The following is a 25,506-nucleotide window of genomic DNA, read 5'->3' on the forward strand; positions in this document are numbered from 1 at the left end:
CAATGAATTCTGAATTATACCAGCGAATTCTAAAGGAAAATGTCAGGACATCTGTCCATGAACTGAATCTCAAGAGAAGGTGGGTCATGCAGCAAGACAGCGACCCTAAGCACACAAGTTGTTCTACCAAAGAATGGTTAAAGAAGAATAAAGTTAATGTTTTGGAATGGCCAAGTCAAAGTCCTGACCTTAATCCAATGGAAATGTTGTGGAAGGACCTGAAGCGAGCAGTTCATGTGAGGAAACCCACCAACATCCCAGAGTTGAAGCTGTTCTGTACGGAGGAACGGGCTAAAATTCCTCCAAGCCGGTGTGCAGGACTGATCAACAGTTACCGCAAACGTTTAGTTGCAGTTATTGCTGCACAAGGGGGTCACACCAGATACTGAAAGCAAAAGTTCACATACTTTTACCACTCACAGATATGTAATATTGGATCATTTTCCTCAATAAATAAATGACCAAGTATAATATTTGTGTCTCATTTGTTTAACTGGGTTCTCTTTATCTACTTTTAGGACTTGTGTGAAAATCTGATGATGTTTTAGGTCATATTTATGCAGAAATATAGAAAATTCTAAAGGATTCACAAACTTTCAAGCACCACTGTAAGTCTAAGAGAAGTAAACTTTGAGTATACAACTAGTATTTTTTTTTTTTTTTGTACTGCGAGTATACCACAAGTAAACTTATATACTAATAGTTTACTAGTTCTATACTTGTCGTCCAGTCTTTAGTTTACTTCATAGGATACTGGAAATATACTGTGAGTTTACTTGTTTTATACTTCTAGTCCACTTTTTAGTTTACTAAAGTATACTTTGTAGTATACTGGAAATATACTATTAGTTTACTCGTTACACACTTCTAGTCCACTTTTTAGTTTATAAAAGTATACTTTATAGCACATTGGAAATATACTATTAGTTACTGGTTATATACATCTAGTCCATGTTTTAGTTTTGAAGTTTACTGCAATTACCCTTCTAGGTATACTATTAGTTTTCTAGCCCGAACCGTTACCTCATGCACACTACCAGTAGACAACTGAAGTGTTTTGTACCTTCAGTTACAATGAAGTTATAAAGGTAAGAATTCACAAAATAACAACAGATACTCAGGATTAAGAACATATTCATTTTCTTTAAAAATCAAAATTTAAAGCAACATTGTATTAAATGCCAAAGTATAAAAACATGGCAATGACGACTGAAATTGACGTCCAAGCTCTAAAGAAAATTCAAAAATTCAGATGTATTTTGGTGATGGCGTATAATGACAGCCAGTATGATTCAAATCTGTCACAATGTTCTCACCTTTGTTTACAAATTTGTTGGCAAATAAAATAAGAGAAATATTTATCTGTCTCTTTGTGGGTTAATAACACGATGTACATAAAAGATAAGTTTAAGTTCCAACACTGTTTACTCTTAAGCTATTCCAGCCCAGAGCCGACCACAAACTTATGCTACATGTAGGTTTAAAAGATGGGATTTAAAACGTGCTGCCGTATATCACAAAGAAGCCGATATGCGTGAAAATAATAAATATTTTTATCGGCTACTATCAAAAGGATAAGCACAACCACAGGGCAAGTACACTTAAACATAAGGCACAAATATTTTAATACTTTATTACACTTTTGTTCAGTATATCTTGATCAAAGTTTAAGTTTAAGCTTATACTTAGACTTTTCTATATACTTTTCAGTATAAGCCAAGAATACTTGTGTATAACTTTATGAAGTATATCTCTGATAAGTAAATAAAAAGTAAACTGAAAGCATACTCTCTTATTTTTAGTTTAAAAGAAGTATACGAGAAGCACGCTTGAATAAACTTCTTTTTTGTAAGGGTGTTAAGATGAATGAACGTCCTATTCTCCCTCAGGTCCTCCTGGTCTGGATGGAGTTGCACAGGATGGCAAGCCAGGAGAAAGAGGACCACAGGGTGTAGCGGGTCAACCAGGTCATCCCGGAAAAGCAGGTCTTCCTGGCCTCCCTGGCTTCTGTGAAATGGCAGCATGCCTGGCGGCATCAGCTTACACTTCCCCGCGACTCCAGGAAGCTGGAACAGTCAAGGGACCATCCACTTAAAGCCTTAAAACACCAGAGATACAAGAAGAGAGACACACAGCCGGCACTTTTTTCATGGGACATCAGCATGGTGCAACGGTCCTGAGTGGCAATTTAGTTTGACATTTTTTTTTTTGTGTGTGTGTGTGTGTGTGTGTGTGTGTGTGTGTGTGTGTGTGTGTATAAGAGTGGTGACTAGGGTTTATCAAAACTGTAATCTACGCTCGGTGCCGTCCCATCATGAGTGCAGTGAGATGTGAAAATGTCATCTTTTGGACATCAAGATGACAATCAGATCCTTGGAAAGCTTTAACTCAGAGACTGAAATCCAATCCCTGGTGCTGTTCCTGTTTTTTTTTTTTTCATAATGGTCATTCCATATGTTGTTAATTATGAGAATCTACAAATTTTACGTGATATAATGAAACAGGACATGGCCAAGATTTCACCACGAAGTTTACCAATAAAAATAATAATCTTAATAACAATAACATCCCATAACAATGATGCTTAATTTTGTAACTTATTGTTAATAACCTCATGGAAATAACTTTAAGCTTATAGTTGCTGTGTACATTACGCCCCTCTGTATTAGCTTAGAAATAAACAACCTATTCTACACTTTGCCCATCCAACAGTACTGTAAATCTTTGTAAATGATGCACATGTGCTAATTTTGTACTAATATGAATTGGGTGGGTTTACAACATGGACAGGAACCTAAATTTAATACAGTCAGCATTCAGAAGAACTGATTATTTACAGTAACATCCTATTTATTTGGTTCATCTGTAAACACTTTCTCTTTTCATGGTCCATTCGAATCAATAAAGAGGAACCTTTTGTAAGACCGAATGTTCTTCTGCATCTTGTGAAAGTCTGAAAACAGAAAGAACGAGCAGTGCATGGCCTCAACGAGTATTTTTTTTTCTTGCGCTTTCTTGACATATTCTTCCTGGAGAAAATAAACAAAATGCATCAATTTAGATGTGCAGCCTTATTTCATGGTGGAAAATAACCAGCTTTAATCCCATTAAAAAGCACGGCCCTTAGGGGGTTATGATGAGCCGCGCTGCATGTGGACAAGATAAGTGAAGAAATGTAGCATAAGTGGACATGAAAACGGATCATGGTCTCAGGATGAAGGATCGAAAAGGCTTCGGTATTGCAACATGGATTTCCAAATGTGATTCAAGAATAAGTGGTGTTAAGCCAGGTAAATCCTTACCTAGTAATTACTACATCCGTACTGTATGTTGTGAGTTCGAATCCCAAAGATGCCACAGGAGCCAAGGGAGGAAATTTAGCCTTGCTCTGGGTGGGAAGGATGGTATACTCTTTCCTCTGTTAAGCACAGTGACACGAGCCAGTCCTGGCCATCTGTGAGCTCATGTATGTAGAAGAGGACGGATAGCTCTTTCCTCCATGTGCATTATGTTGCCCTGTGATGCAGCAGTTTGGTAAAAGATTGGTCATTGTAATATGATGAGGTTTACTGGCTCGTGAGCAAATTAGTGAGAAGAATATGACCAAACATTATATGCAAACAAGATGTTCAAGGCAGTGTTTGGTGAAAAAAAAGAAGGTATAAACAATAACTCCTACATAAAGCTCTTGTATTTCATCTTTGCTTGTTTTTCATCATTTCAGATTTGTTTTGGGTCTAAAATTAAAGATGGATCATGAATACATTTATGATTTACAGGGTAGCTAGGAGCAAGAAAGAAAGGTAGATTAAAGATCACTTTCTGCACCTGATGTACTGCTAATACAGATCACTTGCTACTGTACGTTTACATGCACAAAATAGAAAGAGTTTGCCGTTATTCCGAAAAATAAATAGCTAATGAAAATTAATATCCCACTAATATTCCTATTTACATGTACACGACTGTGCAAAAGTCTTAGGCACCCTGTTTTTTTTCCCCCAAACAAATTTTATTCATCTCATCTCATCTCATTATCTCTAGCCGCTTTATCCTTCTACAGGGTCGCAGGCAAGCTGGAGCCTATCCCAGCTGACTACGGGTGAAAGGCGGGGTACACCCTGGACAAGTCGCCAGGTCATCACAGGGCTGACACACAGACACAGACAACCATTCACACTCACATTCACACCTACGGTCAATTTAGAGTCACCAGTTAACCTAACCTGCATGTCTTTGGACTGTGGGGGAAACCGGAGCACCCGGAGGAAACCCACGCAGACACGGGGAGAACATGCAAACTCCACACAGAAAGGCCCTCGCCGGCCACGGGGCTCGAACCCAGACCTTCTTGCTATGAGGCGACAGTGCTAACCACTACACCACCGTGCCGCCCCACAAATTTTATTATAGATTTCTATTTTATGACTTCAACATTGAGTCAAAGTCATAAAACTTCGACATTTTAGAGTCCAAGCGTTCGTTTTCCAGCACAAAATTAAATGTTACAGAAAAAAAAAGTTTGTATCTGAGCAGCATATTACCGTACATAAGAGCGCACTTTTCAGATTAAAAAAGAAAACATAATGAAGGCTGCTGGGTTTTGGTGCAAAATGAAGAAGCGAGTGTGACAGTCAAAGTGTCCAGAAGAACTGTGGCTGGTTCTGGAAGATGCTCAGTAAAACCTACAGATCATTTCCACATAAAACTGCACTCACTGTACCTGAGACTACTATTTTTTTTTTTAAAGCAAAGGGTCGTCTCACCCCAAATATTGACTTTGTTTCATTTATTACAGCTTACTGCTTCCTGTTTATAGTGATTTTTAATGCTGAAACATTTCATTTCATTATTTTCAAGCCATTTTTGCTCCACAGCATTTCTTTACATGTGCCTAAAACTATCAATCAATTAAATCGATTAACGTAAAACACCCCCATGTTGGTTTGTGTACAGCGCACAGAGCTGCCCGTAAACAGGCAAGAGGCCGTGTGTCACAAACTGCCATTAAAACCCCAGTTGAGATTCATATTCTGAAAGTGCTCTCCACATGTCCAAAGAATGCTCCTAAAACCCGAATAATATCGGTACGTCTTAATTGGAAAATGCTAAGTTCAGAATAAAGCCAAATTCATAATATCCAAACAGAGTATGCTTTTTACATGACCTGTATCAAATTCTGAATATTGTCAATTTCAGAATAAGAGTGAGATATTAGTGTGCATGTAAACATAAAATCTGCATAATCTGCATAAATATGACCTAAAACATCATCAGATTTTCACACAAGTCCTAAAAGTAGATAAAGAGAACCCAGTTAAACAAATGAGACAAAAATATTATACTTGGTCATTTATTTATTGAGGAAAATGATCCAATATTACATATCTGTGAGTGGCAAAAGTATGTCAACTTTTTGGGTGGCATGGTGGTGTAGTGGTTAGCACGGTCACCTCACAGCAAGAAGGTTCAGGGTTTGAACCCAGCGGCCGGCAAGGGCCGTTCTGTGTGGAGTTTGCATGTTCTCCCCGTGTCTGCGTGGGTTTTCCCGGGTGCTCTGGTTTCCTCCACAATCCAAAGACATGCAGTTAGGTTGACGTGGGGCGGCCTTGGGCTGAGGTGCCCTTGAGCAAGGTACCTGACCCCTGACTGCTCCCCGGGCGCTCTGGTGTGGCTGCCCACTGCTCTGGGTGTGTGCGTGTGTTCACTGCTTCAGATGGGTTAAATGCAGAGGATGAATTTCACTGTGCTTGAAGTGTGCATGTGATGAATAAAGGTTTCTTCTTCTTCTTTCAGTATCTGGTGTGACCCCCTTGTGCAGCAATAACTGCAGCTAAATGTTTCCAGTAACTGTTGATCAGTCCTGCACACTGGCTTGGAGGAATTTTAGCTCATTCCTCCGTACAGAACAGCTTCAACTCTGGGATGTTGGTGGGTTTCCGCACATGAACTGCTCGCTTCAGGTCCTTCCACAACATTTCCATTGGATTAAGGTCAGGACTTTGACTTGGCCATTCCAAAACATTAACTTTATTCTTCTTTAACCATTCTTTGGTAGAACGACTTGTGTGCTTAGGGTTGTTGTCTTGCTGCATGATCCACCTTCTCTTGAGATTCAGTTCATGGACAGATGTCCTGACATTTTCCTTTAGAATTCGCTGGTATAATTCAGAATTCATTCTTCCATCAATGATGGCAAGCCGTCCTGGCCCAGATGCAGCAAAACAGGCCCAAACCATGATACTACCACCACCATGTTTCACAGATGGGATAAGGTTCTTATGCTGGAATGCAGTGTTTTCCTTTCTCCAAACATAACGCTTCTCATTTAAACCAAAAAGTTCTATTTTGGTCTCATCTGTCCACAAAACAATTTTCCAATAGCCTTCTGGCTTGTCCACGTGATCTTTAACAAACTGCAGGCGAGCAGCAATGTTCTTCTTGGAGAGCAGTGGCTTTCTCCTTGCAACCCTGCCATGCACACCATTGTTGTTCAGTGTTCTCCTGATGGTGGACTCATGAACATTAACATTAGCCAATCTGAGAGAGGCCTTCAGTTGCTTAGAAGTTACCCTGGGGTCCTTTGTGACCTCGCCGACTATTACACGCCTTGCTCTTGGAGTCATCTTTGTTGGTCGACCACTCCTGGGGAGGGTAACAATGGTCTTGAATTTCCTCCATTTGTACACAATCTTTCTGACTGTGGATTAGTGGAGTCCAAACTCTTTAGAGATGGTTTTGTAACCTTTTTCCAGCCTGATGAGCATCAACAACACTTTTTCTGAGGTCCTCAGAAATCTCCTTTGTTCATACCATGATACACTTCCACAAGCATGTGTTGTGAAGATCAGACTTTGATAGATCCCTGTTCTTTAAATAAAATAGGGTGCCCACTCACATCTGATTGTCATCCCATTGATTGAAAACACCTGACTCTAATTTCACCTTCAAATTAACTGCTAATCCTAGAGGTTCACATACATTGGGGAAAATAAGTATTTGATACACTGCCGATGTTGCAAGTTTTCCCACTTACAAAGAATGGAGAGGTCTGTAATTTTTATCGTAGGTACACTTCAACTGTGAGAGACAGAATCTCATCTCATCTCATTATCTCTAGCCGCTTTATCCTGTTCTACAGGGTCACAGGCAAGCTGGAGCCTATCCCAGCTGACTACAGGCGAAAGGCAGGGTACACCCTGGACAAGTCGCCAGGTTATCACAGGGCTGACACATAGACACAGACAACCATTCACACTCACATTCACACCTACGGTCAATTTAGAGTCACCAGTTAACCTAACCTGCATGTCTTTGGACTGTTGGGGAAACCAGAGCATCCGGAGGAAACCCATGCAGACACGGGGAGAACATGCAAACTCCACACAGAAAGGCCCTCGCCGGCCACGGGGCTCAAACCTGGACCTTCTTGCTGTGAGGCGACAGCGCTAACCACTACACCACTGTGCCGCCCCTAAAATCACATTGTATGATTTTTAAATAATTAATTTCATGCAATAAAATGCAAATAAGTATTTGATCACCTACCAACCAGCAAGAATTCTGGCTCTCACAGACCTGTTAGTTTTTCTTTAAGAAGCTCTCCTATTCTCCACTCATTTCCTGTATTAATTGCACCTGTTTGAACTCGTTACCTGTATAAAAGACACCTGTCCACACACTCAATCAAGAGACCTGCACAAGGCTGGGATGGGCTACAGGACAATAGGCAAGTAGCTTGGTGAGAAGGCAACAACTGTTGGCGCAATTATTAGAAAATGGAAAAAACTCAAGATGACTGTCTATCTCCCTCGGTCTAGGGCTTCATGCAAGATCTCACCTCGTGGGGTATCAATGATCATGAGAAAGGTGAGGGATCAGCCCAGAACTATACGGGAGGACCTGGTCAATGACCTGAAGAGAGCTGGGACCACAGTCTCAAAGATTACCATTAGTAACACACTACGCCGTCATGGATTAAAATCCTGCAGTGCACGCAAGGTCCCCCTGCTCAAGCCAGCGCATATCTAGGCCCGTCTGAAGTTTGCCAGTGACCATCTGGATGATCCAGAGGAGGCATGGGAGAAGGTCATATGGTCAGATGAGACCAAAATAGAGCTTTTTGGTATAAACTCCACTCGCTGTGTTTGGAGGAAGAAGAAGGATGAGTACAACCCCAAGAACACCATCCCAACTGTGAAGCATGGGGGTGGAAACATCATACTTTGGGGGTGCTTTTCTGAAAAGGGGACAGGACGACTGCATCATATTGAGGGGAGGATGGATGGGACCATGTATCGCGAGATTTTGGGCAACAACCTCCTTCCCTCAGTAAGAGCACTGAAGATGGGTCCTGGCTGGGTCTTCCAGCATGCCAATGACCTGAAACACAGCCAGGGCAACTAAGGAGTGGCTCCGTAAGAATCATTTCAAGGTCCTGGAGTGGCCTAGCCAGTCTCCAGACCTGAATCCAATAGAAAATCTTTGGAGGGAGCTGAAACTCCGTGTTGCCCAGTGACAGCCCCAAAACCTGAAAGATCTGGAGAAGATCTGTATGGAGCAGTGGGCCAAAATCCCTGCTGCAGTGTGCGCAAACCTGGTCAAGAACTACAGGAAACATCTCATCTCATTATCTCTAGCCGCTTTATCCTGTTCTACAGGGTCGCAGGCAAGCTGGAGCCTATCCCAGCTGACTACGGGTGAAAAGCGGGGTACACCCTGGACAAGTCGCCAGGTCATCACAGGGCTGACACATAGACACAGACAACCATTCACACTCACATTCACACCTACGGTCAATTTAGAGTCACCAGTTAACCTAACCTGCATGTCTTTGGACTGTGGGGGAAACCGGAGCACCCGGAGGAAACCCACGCGGACACGGGGAGAACATGCAAACTCCACACAGAAAGGCCCTCGCCAGCCACGGTGCTCGAACCCGGACCTTCTTGCTGTGAGGCGACAGCGCTAACCACTACACCACCGTGCCACCCACAGGAAACATCTGACCTCTGTAATTGTAAACAAAGGTTTCTGTACCAAATATTAAGTTCTGTTTTTCTATTGTATCAAATACTTATTTCATGCAATAAATTGCAAATTAATTATTTAAAAATCATACAATGTGATTTTTCTGGATTTTTATTTTTAGATTCTGCCTCTCACAGTTGAAGTGTACCTATGATAAAATTACAGACCTCTCCATTCTTTGTAAGCGGGAAAACTTGCAACATCAGCAGTGTATCAAATACTTATTTTCCCCACTGTACTTTTGCCACTCACAGATATGTAATATTGGATCATTTTCCTCAATAAATAAATGACCAAGTATAATATTTTTGTCTTATTTGTTTAACTGGGTTCTCTTTATCTACTTTTAGGACTTGTGTGAAAATCTGATGATTTTTAGGTCATATTTATGCAGCAATATTATAGAAAATTCTAAAGGGTTCACAAACTTTCAAGCACCACTGTATAGAGATCTTGCAGTCACGTGACCGGAAAGTACACAGCCGCCATCTTGTCGGTAAAAAACACAGCTGAATACTGCTGCACTCGTGTACAGAATGGATAACTTTCAACTGACGGACTACACGGCTCATTTTTCTAATTAACAGATAATTAGATATATGTCTAAAATAAACGATCTACAGATTAGTGACCCTTATGGCTTACCGGACGTAGTTTTCACGACCGTGTCAGTGGATTTTGAACTGCCAGCGGAATACCCAGACGTGTATAATTACCTCATCAACTTTCCCTCACTGTTCAGTGGTGAAGCACTGCGTGCTTATAAATCTCTGCACAGTTATCTTTACAGAAATTCAGGATTTGTCAGCGACTCAGATGTGGTATCTTGTAAACAAGAAAAAAACAATCCTCATTGGACGGGTAAGTCACTTAAGTATTGAGTATAGCACTGACCAGCCGATTATAGAATAGAATAAGGTAATTCCAGCTGTAATTCCAAATCGTCCGTCTTGTTTACCATGGATCTGGCGTTGGAGAGGTAGAGGCTTAGCAGTGGAGATTTGAGTGGCTGTTTTCTGAGCTTAGTCAACAGGCCGGCTCTGCAGCCTCGCTTTTGCTTCCGCTCCCGACGCCGGCTCCTTCGCTTTGCTTCCGATAACAATCCACGGAGACCCCGCTGGTCTCGCTATCTCGTCCGGAATGTTGTGCATGCGATGGAAATCGCTACAAACCATCATTTTCTGCTGGAAACCAATGTCCATTAAGTCCATACGGTTGTAGTGGATATTGAAGTCCGGTACAGACGAACAACACGCAAAAATACACACAAAAAACATAAAAACCGTGCACAGGTAGGGAGAGCTTGTAGCCGCAGCTGTTGTAGTAGAATTGTATATAGTAGGGTTTTCCAGAAGAAAAGGTAGAAATAAAAGCAGAAGTAGAAGGCGGAAATATGGCGTTTGACCGACAAGATGGCGTCTGTCACAATCTGGATCGGCTGTGACGTCACATGCAAGTGCTCCATATGAGGTAGTAGCCAAAATAAACATTGAAGTCCACACGGAATGAAATAAGAATCTTCCTGCTATGATACTGTCATTTAGAAAGGTATAGAAAACTATTTTGTTTTTATTTTTATATGTACCTGCTACCTTTGCTATCTGTAGAAGTAAGTTTACTAAAATAATTTTCCAGAACTTTTCCAACCTCTGCACTGATCAATAGACATTACTGCTTGAATGGTTACTGGTGGCATTTCAATGAGCAAATCCATAGCAATCTGCTTTAAAAAAAAAGAACTTTATTGCTTTTCTTAGTTTTCTTTCAAAAAAAAAAAAATTGCACACAAACAGCTAACACAAGAATGACACAAATGGATCTATATGTAATGGTGGCAATTTTTTTTAAATTGCTTTTTGTAGGTTATTACAAAGTATATAAAAAGGAAAGGACAAACAGCCGTTTACTGTCGATCAATAGGCTTTGGTGGCCATAATAAGGTAAACTTGACCATCTGTTGAATTTCACTGAAATTCAACATGTGAAAGAGAGGTACAAAGTTGATGGTGGTATTAATGACACAATGGATGGATTTCCACTACGAAGGAATTTTAAGTTGAAGCGCAACGGGGTTTGCTTTTCATTAATTCTTAATATTGAAGGGATTTGTACAATATTACATGACTACTGACCGTACACATAACAAAAGTGGATTTTTTTTTCATAAAACACGAGTTTGGATGCAAGTCTATTAACTTTTATTCTTACATAGTGCATCTTTAAGTACGTAATTCCAGGTCTGAGAAAATCTGCCAAACCATACACCACACGCACGTTGTGGAGGTCTGACAGAGAGGATAAAGTGCTGATGGTAAATGTATCTCACTGGATCCTGGTTGACAGCAGTGTGCTAAATGGCATGGGATCAGAAAAGCTTTTAGATGATGGAATGCAAACTAAACCAGAGATGATGGTGAAGCGCATGGCTTTCTCATGATGGACGAAGAGCAAAGAAAATTCAAGATGACGAGCGCATGTCAAATGCGAATGAATCTCTATTCAGAAGGAACATTAGGTTTTTACCTGAAATTGGTTGACTATATATATATATAAAAATATATATAAATTCAAGTTTAAAAGATATAAAAAAGTGGCAGTGTTCTGGAATGTCGATGGACAAGGTCACAGAAGACTCCTCATAAATCTCAAATAAATATGACTGCTTATGAATTCCGAAATATGAATTCCGAGTTATTATTCACTTCAGTTTATATAGAAATTCAACCAACCAATCTATAAAAACGTATTTTTGCTATTCGAACTACGACAATATCTGAGATCTGAGATGACGACGCAAAAATAAGGACTGAAATGCCGATGCCAATCTATTAAAATGTTTCATAAAAAAAGAAAAGCCATTACATATAAATACAAATATGTACAACACAAGGTCTCAAAGGAAACAGGAATAATTATATCTCATTTGTACCTTTACATCAAGCGACATCATAATGCTCGGAGAATGGAGAAAGGCAATTTCAAAATTCCAAATAGGTTATGAGATCCGGCCCAAATCAAATGTGAGATTGTTTCTTTAAAGTCTGGGATATTAAGGTAATATACTCTTTAAAAAAATAAAAAGCGCAAAATTCAGCAGCTGCCATGAAAAATCCAACAAAAACTGGGAAAATTATTTGCGAAAGCATTTCGGGACTAAAAAGCTGATGCAAATCGTAAACATTGGCGAAGAATCAAGCTGTTTTCACACTGTGATGTGTGCTAGTGGATGCAGTTGTGATAAATGGATAGTGTTGCGGCAGGTTGGGCACAAAAGTGGATGCAGCCCTCTGGAGAGAAGGAAGAAGAAATGTTATTAGTCCTTCCATCTTTCTCGGAGCAAAATAACATGCCTCCTGCCCTGCTAATGGCCGTGCACAGCAAAGTGTCACGCAAAAGTTGAAAACATTTGAACTTTGCTTGATCTTGTGCGCCTCGCACTGAAGATAATGTGTTTAAAATCACAGCTGTGAATTTTCCGAGAACAGTGTGAAACCAGCCTAATAGCTGAATTTAAAGACACAACACCATCACGGCCAATGAACCAAGGATCACGGTAATGATCACGGTAATGACAGTCCAGAAGGGAAAGCTCTTTGTGCTCAGGGTCCTTAATCCAAGAGTTTTCAGTCAAACGTCAGCAAAGGGAAAGTTGAAATCAGAGAAAGAGGTTTCACTAGCAATAGCACGAGTAGTTGCAGGGAAACTTTTGGCATTGGCAACTCTTTAAAAACAGCTTATAGACCAATCTGGCCCAGCCACGATTATATTGACAGAATTGCCCTTTAGCTCCACTGGCATCCCATGGATCATGCCAAAGGCATTTAGCAGGCAGATTTGATACTGTTGATCTTTGGCTCTTGTATTTTTTTTCCATTTCCTTACTCTCCCTTTTCCCCTCACTCACATACTCTTTCTAGTACATGGGCCCTTTCATTTGTGGGCCCTTGGGGCTGTACTCCATAGGTCTACTCATGCAGTCAGATGGATGGCAACGACCATCTTTGCCCTTTGATCCTGGGCTTCCTGGTGGTCCTGGAATTCCAGGGATGCCCTGTTGACCTGTGGGGCCTGGTGGACCCATTTTACCATAACCAGGCTGTCCAGGAACACCTAAATGAAAAAAAAAGAGAGCGTGAACAGGATTGAATCAAAGGGCACAGCATAGTAAGGCCACAAAGCTGGCATGTACTAACAAGAATCATTTTTACTTGATCAGATATGCAAAAGAAATACAACTACATTAAATGCTTTTTTCTCCAAACAGACACCGTAATTCTTCCCGAACACAAGTCAAAAATATATTGCTCTTATCAACAAGAGCGAACAGCGCTGCTGATTTTCAAATCTGTTTGGTCAGAAGGTCATGATTAATTTTCATTAACCAATCAGGGCTGGGTTTCCCGAAAGCCTCTTAAGGCCAAGACTGTCTTAAATTCCCTCTTAAGATCCATCGTCAAGCTAACGTGGTTTTCCCGAACAACATCGGAACTCAAGTAGTCCTTTAGTTTGCTCGGAATTTACGAGAGACCCGGCCCACTCGTTCACAACAAAGAGCGACCTGTTCACAGCCGAATACACAGCGCCTCCGAGGGACTCTCACAGTCACCGGGGGAAACTGGTGTTGAACTGGTGTTGAACTGGTGTTTCTTGTACATCGAGTTAATTATTAAATAAATATACACAAAACATTATGAATATATTTCAATATCCCTTACAAAAAAAGAAGTTTATTCAAGCGTGCTTCTCGTGTACTTCTTTTAAACTTAAAATAAGAGAGTATGCTTTCAGTTTACTTTTTATTTACTTATCAGAGCTATACTTCATAAAGTTATACACAAGTATTCTTGGCTTATACTGAAAAGTATATAGAAAAGTCTAAGTATATTAAGCTTATACTTAAACTTAAACTTTGATCAAGATATACTGAACAAAATTGTAATAAAGTATTAAAATATTTGTGCCTTATGTTTAAGTGTACTTGCCCTGTGGTTGTGCTTATCCTTTTGATAGTAGCCGATAAAAATATTTATTATTTTCACGCATATCGGCTTCTTTGTGATATACGGCAGCACGTTTTAAATCCCATCTTTTAAACCTACATGTAGCATAAGTTTGTGGTCGGCTCTGGGCTGGAATAGCTTAAGAGTAAACAGTGTTGGAACTTAAACTTATCTTTTATGTACATCGTGTTATTAACCCACAAAGAGACAGATAAACATTTCTCTTATTCTATTTGCCAACAAATTTGAAAACAAAGGTGAAAACATTGTGACAGATTTGAATCATACTGGCTGTCATTATACGCCATCACCAAACCACATCTGAATTTTTGATTTTTCTTTAGAGCTTGGACGTCAATTTCAGTCGTCATTGCCATGTTTTTATACTTTGGCATTTAATACAATGTTGCTTTAAATTTTGATTTTTTTAAAGAAAATGAATATGTTCTTAATCCTGAGTATCTGTTGTTATTTTGTGAATTCTTACCTTTATAACTTCATTGTAACTGAAAGTACAAAACACGCAAGTTGTCTACTGGTAGTGTGCATGAGGTAACGGTTCGGGCTAGAAAACTAATAGTATACCTAGAAGGGTAATTGCAGTAAACTTCAAAACTAAAACGTGGACAAGATGTATATAACCAGTAACTAATAGTATATTTCCAATGTGCTATAAAGTATACAAACTAAAAAGTGGACTAGAAGTGTGTAACGAGTAAACCAACAGTATATTTCCAGTAAACTACAAAGTATACTTTAGTAAACTAAAAAGTGGACTAGAAGTATAAAGCAAGTAAACTCACAGTATATTTCCCGTATCCTATGAAGTAAACTAAAGAGTGGATGACAAGTATAGAACTAGTAAACTATTAGTATATAAGTTTACTTGTGGTATACTCGCAGTACAAAATAAAAAATACTAGTTGTATACTCAAAGTTTACTTCTCTTAGACTTAAAGTATACTTTTTATAAACTAAAAGTGGCCAATTTAGTCCCAAGAAGTATTAGATTAGTTTACTTACAAGTATACTGTAAGTACATTGATATCAGTATACTTGGTACACAAAAGTATACTTAAGGAAATATACTTTACTTTTGTATACTTAATAAAATAAACTTGAAGTATACTTCTTTTTGACAAGGGATGTTATGGAATTACGTATGGATATCGGAATGTCACATTGATATCGCCACATTTTTAATCAGATTTAACTCCATTAGGCAAGTGATTAACTAATTTAGGGTCATAAATGAGACACATTTCTGCATCTCTAACATAGTGTGGGCGCGAGAGAGAGACTCTTTCTCTCTCTCTCTCTCTCTCTCTCTCTCTCTCTCTCTCTCTCTGTGTACAAACATATAAGGAAGAACATTGCCCACTCTGCACTGTTGATAACAGTTGAAATAACCCTGACTGCATGATCGGGGGTGTAACAGTGAAATGAGCGAGCACGGGGAACACGTTTACTTAATTATTTAGCTTATTATTTGCTCATTTTTTTGTATGAACATATGTTCATTTCATTAAAAACACACTTGGAATAAAAGACATTGCCAAAAACGTAAAATAGTTTCATTAATTAATTGCCACATTATATCTGTCACGCTTCCAGATGATACGAAATAGTATCTTATTTTAAACACTTTATATTTCATTAGATTTTGGTTAAAAACGAACGCCATGTGACCTTATCAACTGGACTTAGCAACTACTAATGCCTTCAGCAACGACAGTACGATCACCTTTAGTAGCTACTAATGCCGATATCAGGAACGCGCACCTCAAAGACGCTCTTCGTCCTGTTGCTCTTTAGACTCCTTCTTACGACTGAGTTCAGGAAAACCATGTACAGAAACAATGTTCGTTGCTTAAGAGAGTCTCTCAACTTGCTCTTTAGCTCTAAAGAGCAACGTTATTGGGAAACCCACCCCAGGCCTGAGTTTCCCCAAAGCATTGTAGCACAAAGATCATCATTAAATGGTAGAGTGAGCATCTCAATGAACACTCTCTCTCTTAGTTAAGATGCTCTTAGCGTTAAGAGGCTTTTGGGGAAACCCACCCCAATTCAAAGACATTATCGTTCCTATCGCAACAATTAATTCAAAGCAATCGCTGCCATAAGGGAGAGCAGGGAGATTTTGTATGAATTTGTGGGAGAAGCCATGGCTTAATGGTTAGAGAAGCAGCTTTGGGACCGAAAGGTCGCTGGTTTGATTACCTGGACCAGCAGGGATGGCTGAAGTGCCCTTGAGCAAGGCAACTGCTCTCCAGGCTGCTCTGGGTATGCTGTATGTCACTCTGGATAAGAGCGTCTGCTAAATGCTTGTAACGTGTGAAATTCTTTGTAGGTAGCGTCATGTTCATATTGCATTAGAGAGTATTTACTATACCCTCCTACCACAATATTAGTTTCTCCGCTTGTCACGCATACTGGCCTTCAGGCTTCACTTTTTCTGTCATTATTTTTTACAGAGAGACATGAGACATTGAGAGGAGATATGGGACATGATGTTGGGAGACTTGGGACATAGCGGAGAGAGATGGAACAAAGATAAAATACCAAGGCCTACATGTTTAATTTTTATCAAAACTTGTAACATACAGTTAGGTCCATATATATTTGGACACTGACACAAATTTTGTTTTTTTACCTGTTTACTGAAACATACTCAAGTTATAGTTATATAATGGACATGGACATAAAGTCCAGACTTTCAGCTTTCATTTGAGGGTATCCACATTACAATTGGATGAAGGGTTTAGGAGTTTCAGCTCCTTAACATGTGCCACCCTGTTTTTAAAGGGACCAAAAGTAATTGGACAATTGACTCAAAGGCTATTTCATGGGCAGGTGTGGGCAATTCCTTCGTTATGTCATTCTCAATTAAGCAGATAAAAGGCCTGGAGTTGATTTGAGGTGTGGTGCTCGCGTTTGGAAGATTTTGCTGTGAAGAAAACATGCGGTCAAAGAAGCTCTCCATGCAGGTGAAACAAGCCATCCTTAAGCTGCGAAAACAACAAAAAAAAAAACCATCCGAGAAATTGCTACAATATTAGGAGTGGCAAAATCTACAGTTTGGTACATCCTGAGAAAGAAAGAAAGCACTGGTGAACTCATCAATGCAAAAAGACCTGGACGCCCACAGACGACAACAGTGGTGGATGATCGCAGAATAATTTCCATGGTGAAGAGAAACCCCTTCACAACAGCCAACCAAGTGAACAACACTCTCCAGGAGGTAGGCGTATCAATATCCAAATCTACCATAAAGAGAAGACTGCATGAAAGTAAATACAGAGGGTTCACTGCATGGTGCAAGCCACTCATAAGCCTCAAGAATAAAAAGGCTAGATTGGACTTTGCTAAAAAACATCTAAAAAAAGCCAGCACAGTTCTGGAAGAACATTCTTTGGACAGATGAAACCAAGATCAACCTCTACCAGAATGATGGAAAGAAAAAAGTATGGCAAAGGTGTGGTACAGCTCATGAGCTAAAGCATACCACATCATCTGTAAGACACGGCGGAGGCAGTGTGATGGCTTGGGCATGCATGGCTGCCAGTGGCACTGGGTCATTAGTGTTTATTGATGATGTGACACAGGACAGAAGCAGCCGGATGAATTCTGAGGTATTCAGAGACATACTGCGTGCTCAAATCCAGCCAAACTGATTGGTCAGCATTTCATAATACAGATGGACAATGACCCAAAACATAAAGCCAAAGCAACCCAGGAGTTTATTAAAGCAAAGAAGTGGAATATTCTTGAATAGCCAAGTCAGTCACCTGATCTCAACCCAATTGAGCAGCATTTCACTTGTTAAAGACTAAACTTCAGACAGAAAGGCCCACAAACAAACAGCAACTGAAAACCGCTGCAGTAAAGGCCTGGCAGAGCATTAAAAAGGAGGAAACACAGCGTCTGGTGATGTCCATGAGTTCAAGACTTCAGGCAATCGTTGCCAACAAAGGGTTTTCAACCAAGTATTAGAAATGAACATTTTATTCACAATTATTTAATTTGTCCAATTACTTTTGAGCCCCTGAAATGAAGGGATTGTGTTTAAAAAATGCTTTAGTTCCTCACATTTTTATGCAATCATTTTCTTCAACCCACTGAATTAAAGCTGAAAGTCTGAACTTCAACTGCATCTGAATTGTTTTGTTCAAAATTCATTGTGGTAATGTACAGAACCAAAATTAGAAAAATGTTGTCTCTGTCCAAATATTTATGGACCTAACTGTATGAAATGTATGAACACACAATGCTGGTACAGTGATAGAAAAATGCGAGTTTATACAAAACCTGATTAGACAAAACAGTTCTATTCCCAAGAAGGAATGAAATAAACGTAATCCTCATGCAGGTACACCCCACATTTTTGACAAAAAACAAACAAACAAAAAACAATTTTATATTTGTAAATCACAAGAAAGAACCTGTAACATGATGAACCGTCCCAACTCCCCCCATCTGGCCATTTTGAAAAAAATAAAAAACATCCTTAAATATGTTTATTCCCCAGAATTTAAGTTTAATAAATAATACTATATATGATAACTTCAGGCTACATACTTTAATCCCTAACAAACCCCCAATTCACCAGTGAACATTACACCATAGGCTGGAGGTGGAGGCGAAATAGAAAATACAAGTTTTGGTTGATAAAAATATCTAACTGCACACTGCACTGTCCAGCTCCGTGGCTCTTAAGGAAGTAGGTTACTCTAAGGGTCAACATCTAACTTCTGATGTCATCTAAAACCTGATTGGTTGAATTATTTGATGAGAATACAAGCTGTCCCAAGTCTCCTCCATCCCGAGTCTCCCTGCTCTCCACTATGCTAACATTTATTTACAGAAAGAAATTTTAAAAAGTGTTGCATTATAGCTGGTAGAGTGAAGTGTTCTGTACAGAGATGGTTTAAAGTGCATATCACGGGTAAATTCAGGAGCAAGATCAATGCAATTCTCCTATTTTATATTAAACTTTGGTGAAATATCTGTAACATTCTGCATTATCTGAAATTTTTTTTTACCTTGCGCAATACCAGAAAAATTCAGTTGAAATCAAGCCATTTGAGGCGAATTGGTCCAACTCTGAAAAAACTTGGCATTTGGATTTCCCGGCAAACATTGATTTTCGTGACATCGTGTGCGGGACGCCTCCCTCTGAATCCTACGTCAGCGCTGGTTTGTTTATGAGAAAATGACCTGGTGGTTTTCTGCAAATTTCTTCAACGTTATGGCGTAATTATTAAAATGGTTAACAGATGTATCGTAGGAGGGTGTAGCAACACCAATCTTGATGGGATTAGTACTCATCGTTTCCCACATTGCGCTCAGGTGACAATTCCATATTTCAATGCAAACTCGCTAGCTGCTAAACTTGGTCTACACAGGCTGTGCACTGAAACCGTGCAAAGCTCTCGCAGCCTGCTGACGCTTCCGCAGGTAACGTCACAAATCTGGCTCCAGACTCCCTTGGGATTTTTCCGGACGCGTTTTGTTATTTTATTTTTTTCTGCTGTAGACAGATGGCCTTGTGCAAAATTACCCTTCTGGATGAGTGTGTAAAGGGACATACTTTCACATTAAAAAAACCGAATTGCTCTAGAATATGCACTTTAACATCTATAGAAGGCGTCTCTGGTGTCAGTGCTTTGTAATGGCTAGTAATTTTTTCGCCATTGGAAAGCCTTCAGGAGGCCTTTGTCCTTTCTGGCTTCTTGGTAACATGACAAGTTTCATTTGTTTGTCTTATTAACTTTAAAAGAAAACTGCTATATTGAAAACGATATCAGGAACTAACTTGTTTCACAAATGTTAAATGTAAATATAAACAGTAAAAAAAAATGTGTTGCTCTTAATAAAATTAAAAGTTATTCGAAACACTTCAGGATGTGTTGTTATTGGAAAATAAACAACTTCGGTGTGCATCACACCCCCAAGTGTTTTATTCCTTAAATAATGCTAAAAGAAGTGTATTAACATTATACAGAACAGAATATTCAGATTTATTCTATCCACATTCACTGGATATGAACAATCGCATGCTCTGATTGGCTACTCTACTACTTGGATATCAGTTCATATACTGTGAGTAGAGAAGAACAAAATGGCGGCGTGTTCCTGAACCAACCGAGGATGAAATAAAAACTCTACTTGAAAACAAATCCCCAAAAATTGTTAAAGTATTTAAAAGAAACAGAAACAGTAAAAAGAATATTGGGTTTTTACCCCCAATAGCTTCTGTTCCACACTCCAGCCCAGTCGGTGGCGGTAATGCACCTTTGTGAACCGCCAAAAAACAAGAAGAAGAAGAAGAAAAAAAAAACCCAAAAAAACACACACAAAAAAGCAACAAAATATGGAATAAAAGTATTTGATGGTAAAAAGTATCTTTTTTATTTTTCAAGAATTACAGTGGGGCAAAAAAGTATTTAGTCAGCCACCAGTTGTGCAAGTTCTCCCACTTAAAAAGATGAGAGAGGCCTGTGATAGGTACACTTCAACTATGAGAGACAGAATGGGGGGAAAGAATCCAGGAAATCACATTGTAGGATTTTTAATGAATTAATTGGTAAATTCCTCAGTAAAATAAGTATTTGGTCACCGACAAACAAGCAAGATTTCTGGCTCTCACAGACCTGTAACTTCTTCTTTAAGAGGCTCCTCTGTCCTCCACTCGTTACCTGTATTATACCTGTTTGAACTCGTTATCAGTATAAAAGACACCTGTCCACAACCTCAAACAGTCACACTCCAAACTCCACTATGGCCAAGACCAAAGAGCTGTCAAAGGACACCAGAAACAAAATTGTAGACCTGCACCAGGCTGGGAAGACTGAATCTGCAATAGGTAAGCAGCTTGGTGTGAAGAAATCAGCTGTGGGAGCAATTATTAGAAAATGGAAGACATACAAGACCACTGATAATCTCCCTCGATCTGGGGCTCCACGCAAGATCTCACCCCGTGGGGTCAAAATGATCACAAGAACGGTGAGCAAAAATCCCAGAACCACACAGGGGGACCTAGTGAATGACCTGCAGAGAGCTGGGACCAAAGTAACAAAGGCTACCATCAGTAACACACTACGCCGCCAGGGACTCAAATCCTGCAGTGCCAGACGTGTCCCCCTGCTTAAGCCAGTACATGTCCAGGCCCGTCTGAAGTTTGCTAGAGAGCATTTGGATGATCCAGAAGAGGATTGGGAGAATGTCATATGGTCAGATGAAACCAAAATAGAACTTTTTGGTAAAAACTCAACTTGTCGTGTTTGGAGGAGAAAGAATGCTGAGTTGCATCCAAAGAACACCATACCTACTGTGAAGCATGGGGGTGGAAACATCATGCTTTGGGGCTGTTTTTCTGCAAAGGGACCAGGACGACTGATCCATGTAAAGGAAATAATGAATGGGGCCATGTATCGTGAGATTTTGAGTGAAAACCTCCTTCCATCAGCAAGGGCGTTGAAGATGAAACGTGGCTGGGTCTTTCAGCATGACAATGATCCCAAACACACCGCCCGGGCAATGAAGGAGCGGCTTCGTAAGAAGCATTTCAAGGTCCTGGAGTGGCCTAGCCAGTCTCCAGATCTCAACCCCATAGAAAATCTTTGGAGGGAGTTGAAAGTCTGTGTTGCCCAGCGACAGCCCCAAAACATCACTGCTCTAGAGGAGATCTGCATGGAGGAATGGGCCAAAATACCAGCAACAGTGTGTGAAAACCTTGTGAAAACTTACAGAAAACGTTTGACCTCTGTCATTGCCAACAAAGGGTATATAACAAAGTATTGAGATGAACTTTTGTTATTGACCAAATACTTATTTTCCACCATAATTTGCAAATAAATTCTTTAAAAATCAGACAATGTGATTTTCTGGATTTTTTTTCTCATTCTGTCTCTCATAGTTGAGGTATACCTATGATGAAAATTACAGGCCTCTCTCGTCTTTTTAAGTGGGAGAACTTGCACAATTGGTGACTGACTAAATACTTTTTTTGCCCCACTGTATTATTATTATTATTATCTCATTTTTCACAAATTGCTCCTGTCATTTCGCCGGTTTGTTTACATTCTAAGCAGAAATTATTTTGTCGGACGTTTTGTATGAAATTTTTATTTATCGAATTTGCAAAAAATAAAAATGCTCTGTTTTTCAAAATCCAGTGAATGTGGATAGATTAAAAGAGTTATTCCACTCAATCTCATCGTACATGGTTTATAGCCAACTTGGTGCTACGCGCCTCATCGGCTATCAGCTCATGTACGACTCAATTTCGTGGAATAACTGTTAAATATAAGAATTACTCATACTTGTAAAATGAACTGATTCCTGATTTTAAATTATTCTTGTATAATAATAATTATTAAATGAGCAACATTTTTTCATAACTGGAGTAATATGTACTAAATTTAACCTTAGCATTCTTAATATTACAGATGGCTGAGTTGTTACCTGGAGCACCAGGGGGGCCGCTGTCTCCCATCTCTCCCACACCTTTATCTCCTTTTTCTCCCTTGCTGCCTGGAGGACCTGCAGTTGCAAACAAAAAGTGAGGAGTCAAGCAGTCCTTTAGCAAAAAGAAGTTTATTCAAGTGTACTATGAGTATACTTTTTTTTTTTTACTAAAACTGAGGAAGTATACTTGAAGTTGACTTTTTATAAACTATATTTTATATACTTAAGAATAGTATAGTGAAGTATACTTGTCTTATACTGAAAAGTATAAATAAAAGTCTAAGACTAAGTACATTAATACTAAGACTTATACTTTAATACTAAATCTTATACTTTAGAATACTTTTTACGTTTTTCTGCCACAAAGTACTAATACTTAGTATATCTTGCTCCAAGTGCATAATAAGGTCAAGTCATTGACTCATGCTTAACGTTTAATTTATATATTAATATAATATAATGCTGGAGTTTAAAACTTTACAGTATATAGTATGTGTGCTCAACTGCATTATCTTTATGTACCTTAAAATCATAACCAAAAACAGAAAAACTTCTGACTTGACTTTACTGATCAAGAGACCATTATGTTTACATTTTTACATGCAAATGTGCACTTTTTCCTTTCATTTTCTCCAGTAACGAAGGACTTGATTTCATAGGTTTTTGAAATGTTTGAAAACTTGTTTTCATCATTCTGTCTTGTGATTTTGTAAATGCATCACGCTCTTGTGTACATACAGTATGAGTAAACTTTAAGAATACTTTAAGGAGTATATTTCCAGTATATAAATAGTAAGCTACAAATAATATGCCAAGCAAACTTAAAGTATAACAAGTAAACTAGTGAAATAACCAACGTTTATAACAGTATACTTAAAGTATACAATAATAAACTAAAAATAGGGACTCGAAGTATATAACTAGTACAATGGCAGTATATCGATAAGTGTACTTGTGGTATACTTTAAGCATACGAGAGGGATATACCAAGTACATTGATAGTATATAGATGAGTGTACTTGTTGTATACTTTAAAGTGTACTTTTGCAAACTTAAAATGAACTTTAAAGTATATTTTTATAAACTTGAAATGTTCCAATTTAGTCCGAAAAAGTATTAAATTTGTATACTTTCTAGTACACTAAAAGTACATGGTCTGTAGTATACTTGCTATACTTATACTGAAGCATACTTAATAAAATGAACTTTAAGTATACTACTTTTTGCTAAGGGCTCAAATTAGAGAGTAGGCTGCTTAACCTGTGAGTAAATGAGAACAATGCTGATTTTACCTTGAGGGCCCATAAGTCCTTGTCTACCCTCTCGACCAATCTGTCCCGGACGACCCGGAAGCCCTGGAGGTCCTGCTCTTCCTGGAGTGCCGTCTTTGCCTGGGGGTCCGGGTCTGCCCGGCGAGGCTACCATTTCCACTGGCATCTGCATGCGCGACATGTAATACACCATTCGCTCTGAGGAGATGAGTGCAGATGATTAATCATTAGTCAATGACAAATTACCTTAATACCCATCCAAAAAATACAATGAACCTCAGTGCTACTCCTTGCCAGAAGAAAGACTCAACCAGACTCATTATTGATTTTTTCTCAACGTTCATTTCCATTTCTTATTATTACTGCCATTTTAGACAATATTAGAAGCCTTATTTAAACTTCAATTTTACAGATTTTTCAAGAAATGCTGCATTTCATTTGATTCTGAGCTACCAAAAGTTGGTCTCACCGTCAAAGAGCTTGATAACCTGCTGTCTGATGAAAGACCTGATATCATCATAGTTGACAACAGCCTGAAAAGAGAAAACAAAGATGATTACACAAACACTGCAGCTCTTTACTCGTCAAGATCACGTCAAAACCTGATCATCTGTAAATCATAAAATGGTGATATCGCATTCCATTCAAATCTTATTTGTGCTTAAGAGAAGATCCTAAAGCCTGGCTTGGGGTTTAGTGTCTATTTCCATTTATTTTGCTCAGAACTGTGATGAGTTTTACATCATTTCCCGGCATTCCTGCTGGTCCCGGAGGTCCGGCTTGTCCAGGTGCACCAGGGCTTCCTCTCTCTCCACGGGGGCCTACAGGTCCCATTACTCCTATCCCAGAGTCTTTAGAGTGATATCCTGCTCCTCCAGGGGGCCCTGGACGACCACGTTCTCCTGGAGGACCCCTCTGGCCTGGAGTCCCTGCCTCACCCTGCAGGACGAAACACGCAAAGGTAGAACACACTCATGAAAAAGGACATTTTTAAATACAGTATTACTGTAGGTATGCTATTTAATCAATACTCTCACTTTGTTCTGTGAAGAAAAAAAAAAAACCAAACCTTCTGGCTATGTTGGCCAATATAAAATAGTATTAATTAATTTTATCCTCTTTGCATCAAGTTTCCCATGTCGTCCTGCCATTGGTTTGTTACCTGATTGTGTTCACCTGTTTTGTGTCGGTTCTTGATTAGTTTGCCTTTTTTTATGTCGTCTGTGTGCCATTGTTTGTTGTCCATCAGCATGGATCTGGATTACGATTCTTGGATTTGCTCCAATTAGCAATTATTCCACGAAATCGAGTCGTACATGAGCTGATAGCCGAGTTGTCTATAATCCATGTACGATGAGATTGAGTGGAATAACTATCCACATTCACTGGATTTTGAGAAACAGAGCATTTTTATTTTTTGCAAATTCGATAAATAAAAACTTCATACAAAATATCTGACGAAATAATTTCTGCTTAGAATGTAAACAAACCGGTGAAGTGACAGGAGCAATTTGTGAAAAATGTAATAATAATAATAATAATAATAATAGGGCGGCACGGTGGTGTAGTGGTTAGCGCTGTCGCCTCACAGCAAGAAGGTCCGGGTTCGAGCCCCGGGGCCGGCGAGGGCCTTTCTGTGTGGAGTTTGCATGTTCTCCCCGTGTCCGCGTGGGTTTCCTCCGGGTGCTCCGGTTTCCCCCACAGTCCAAAGACATGCAGGTTAGGTTAACTGGTGA

The 25,506-nt window shown here is 39.4% G+C and overlaps 2 protein-coding genes across 5 annotated transcripts in view; one reads left to right on the forward strand and one right to left on the reverse strand.

Moving 5' to 3' along the window:
• Positions 1-2,095, forward strand: part of col9a2 (procollagen, type IX, alpha 2) — a 68,397-nt gene extending 66,302 nt beyond the window's left edge. Inside the window, exon 22 of the mRNA XM_060903940.1 lies at positions 1,890-2,095. Coding sequence (XP_060759923.1) covers positions 1,890-2,095 — 206 coding nt within the window. The remainder of the gene's footprint in view (positions 1-1,889) is intronic.
• Positions 2,096-10,749: 8,654 nt separating this feature from the next.
• col16a1 (collagen, type XVI, alpha 1) overlaps positions 10,750-25,506 on the reverse strand; it is a 268,861-nt gene continuing 254,104 nt past the window's right edge. For all 4 annotated transcript variants that reach the window (XM_060904731.1, XM_060904732.1, XM_060904733.1 and 1 more), the window contains 5 exons: positions 24,512-24,709; positions 24,240-24,303; positions 23,792-23,968; positions 22,497-22,574; positions 10,750-13,140 (listed from right to left, as the gene is read on the reverse strand). In XM_060904731.1, coding sequence (XP_060760714.1) covers positions 12,944-13,140; positions 22,497-22,574; positions 23,792-23,968; positions 24,240-24,303; positions 24,512-24,709 — 714 coding nt within the window. In that variant the 3' untranslated portion in view covers positions 10,750-12,943. The remainder of the gene's footprint in view (positions 13,141-22,496; positions 22,575-23,791; positions 23,969-24,239; positions 24,304-24,511; positions 24,710-25,506) is intronic.

This window comes from Neoarius graeffei, chromosome 22 (assembly GCF_027579695.1).
Source record: "Neoarius graeffei isolate fNeoGra1 chromosome 22, fNeoGra1.pri, whole genome shotgun sequence".
Classification (NCBI taxonomy): domain Eukaryota; kingdom Metazoa; phylum Chordata; class Actinopteri; order Siluriformes; family Ariidae; genus Neoarius; species Neoarius graeffei.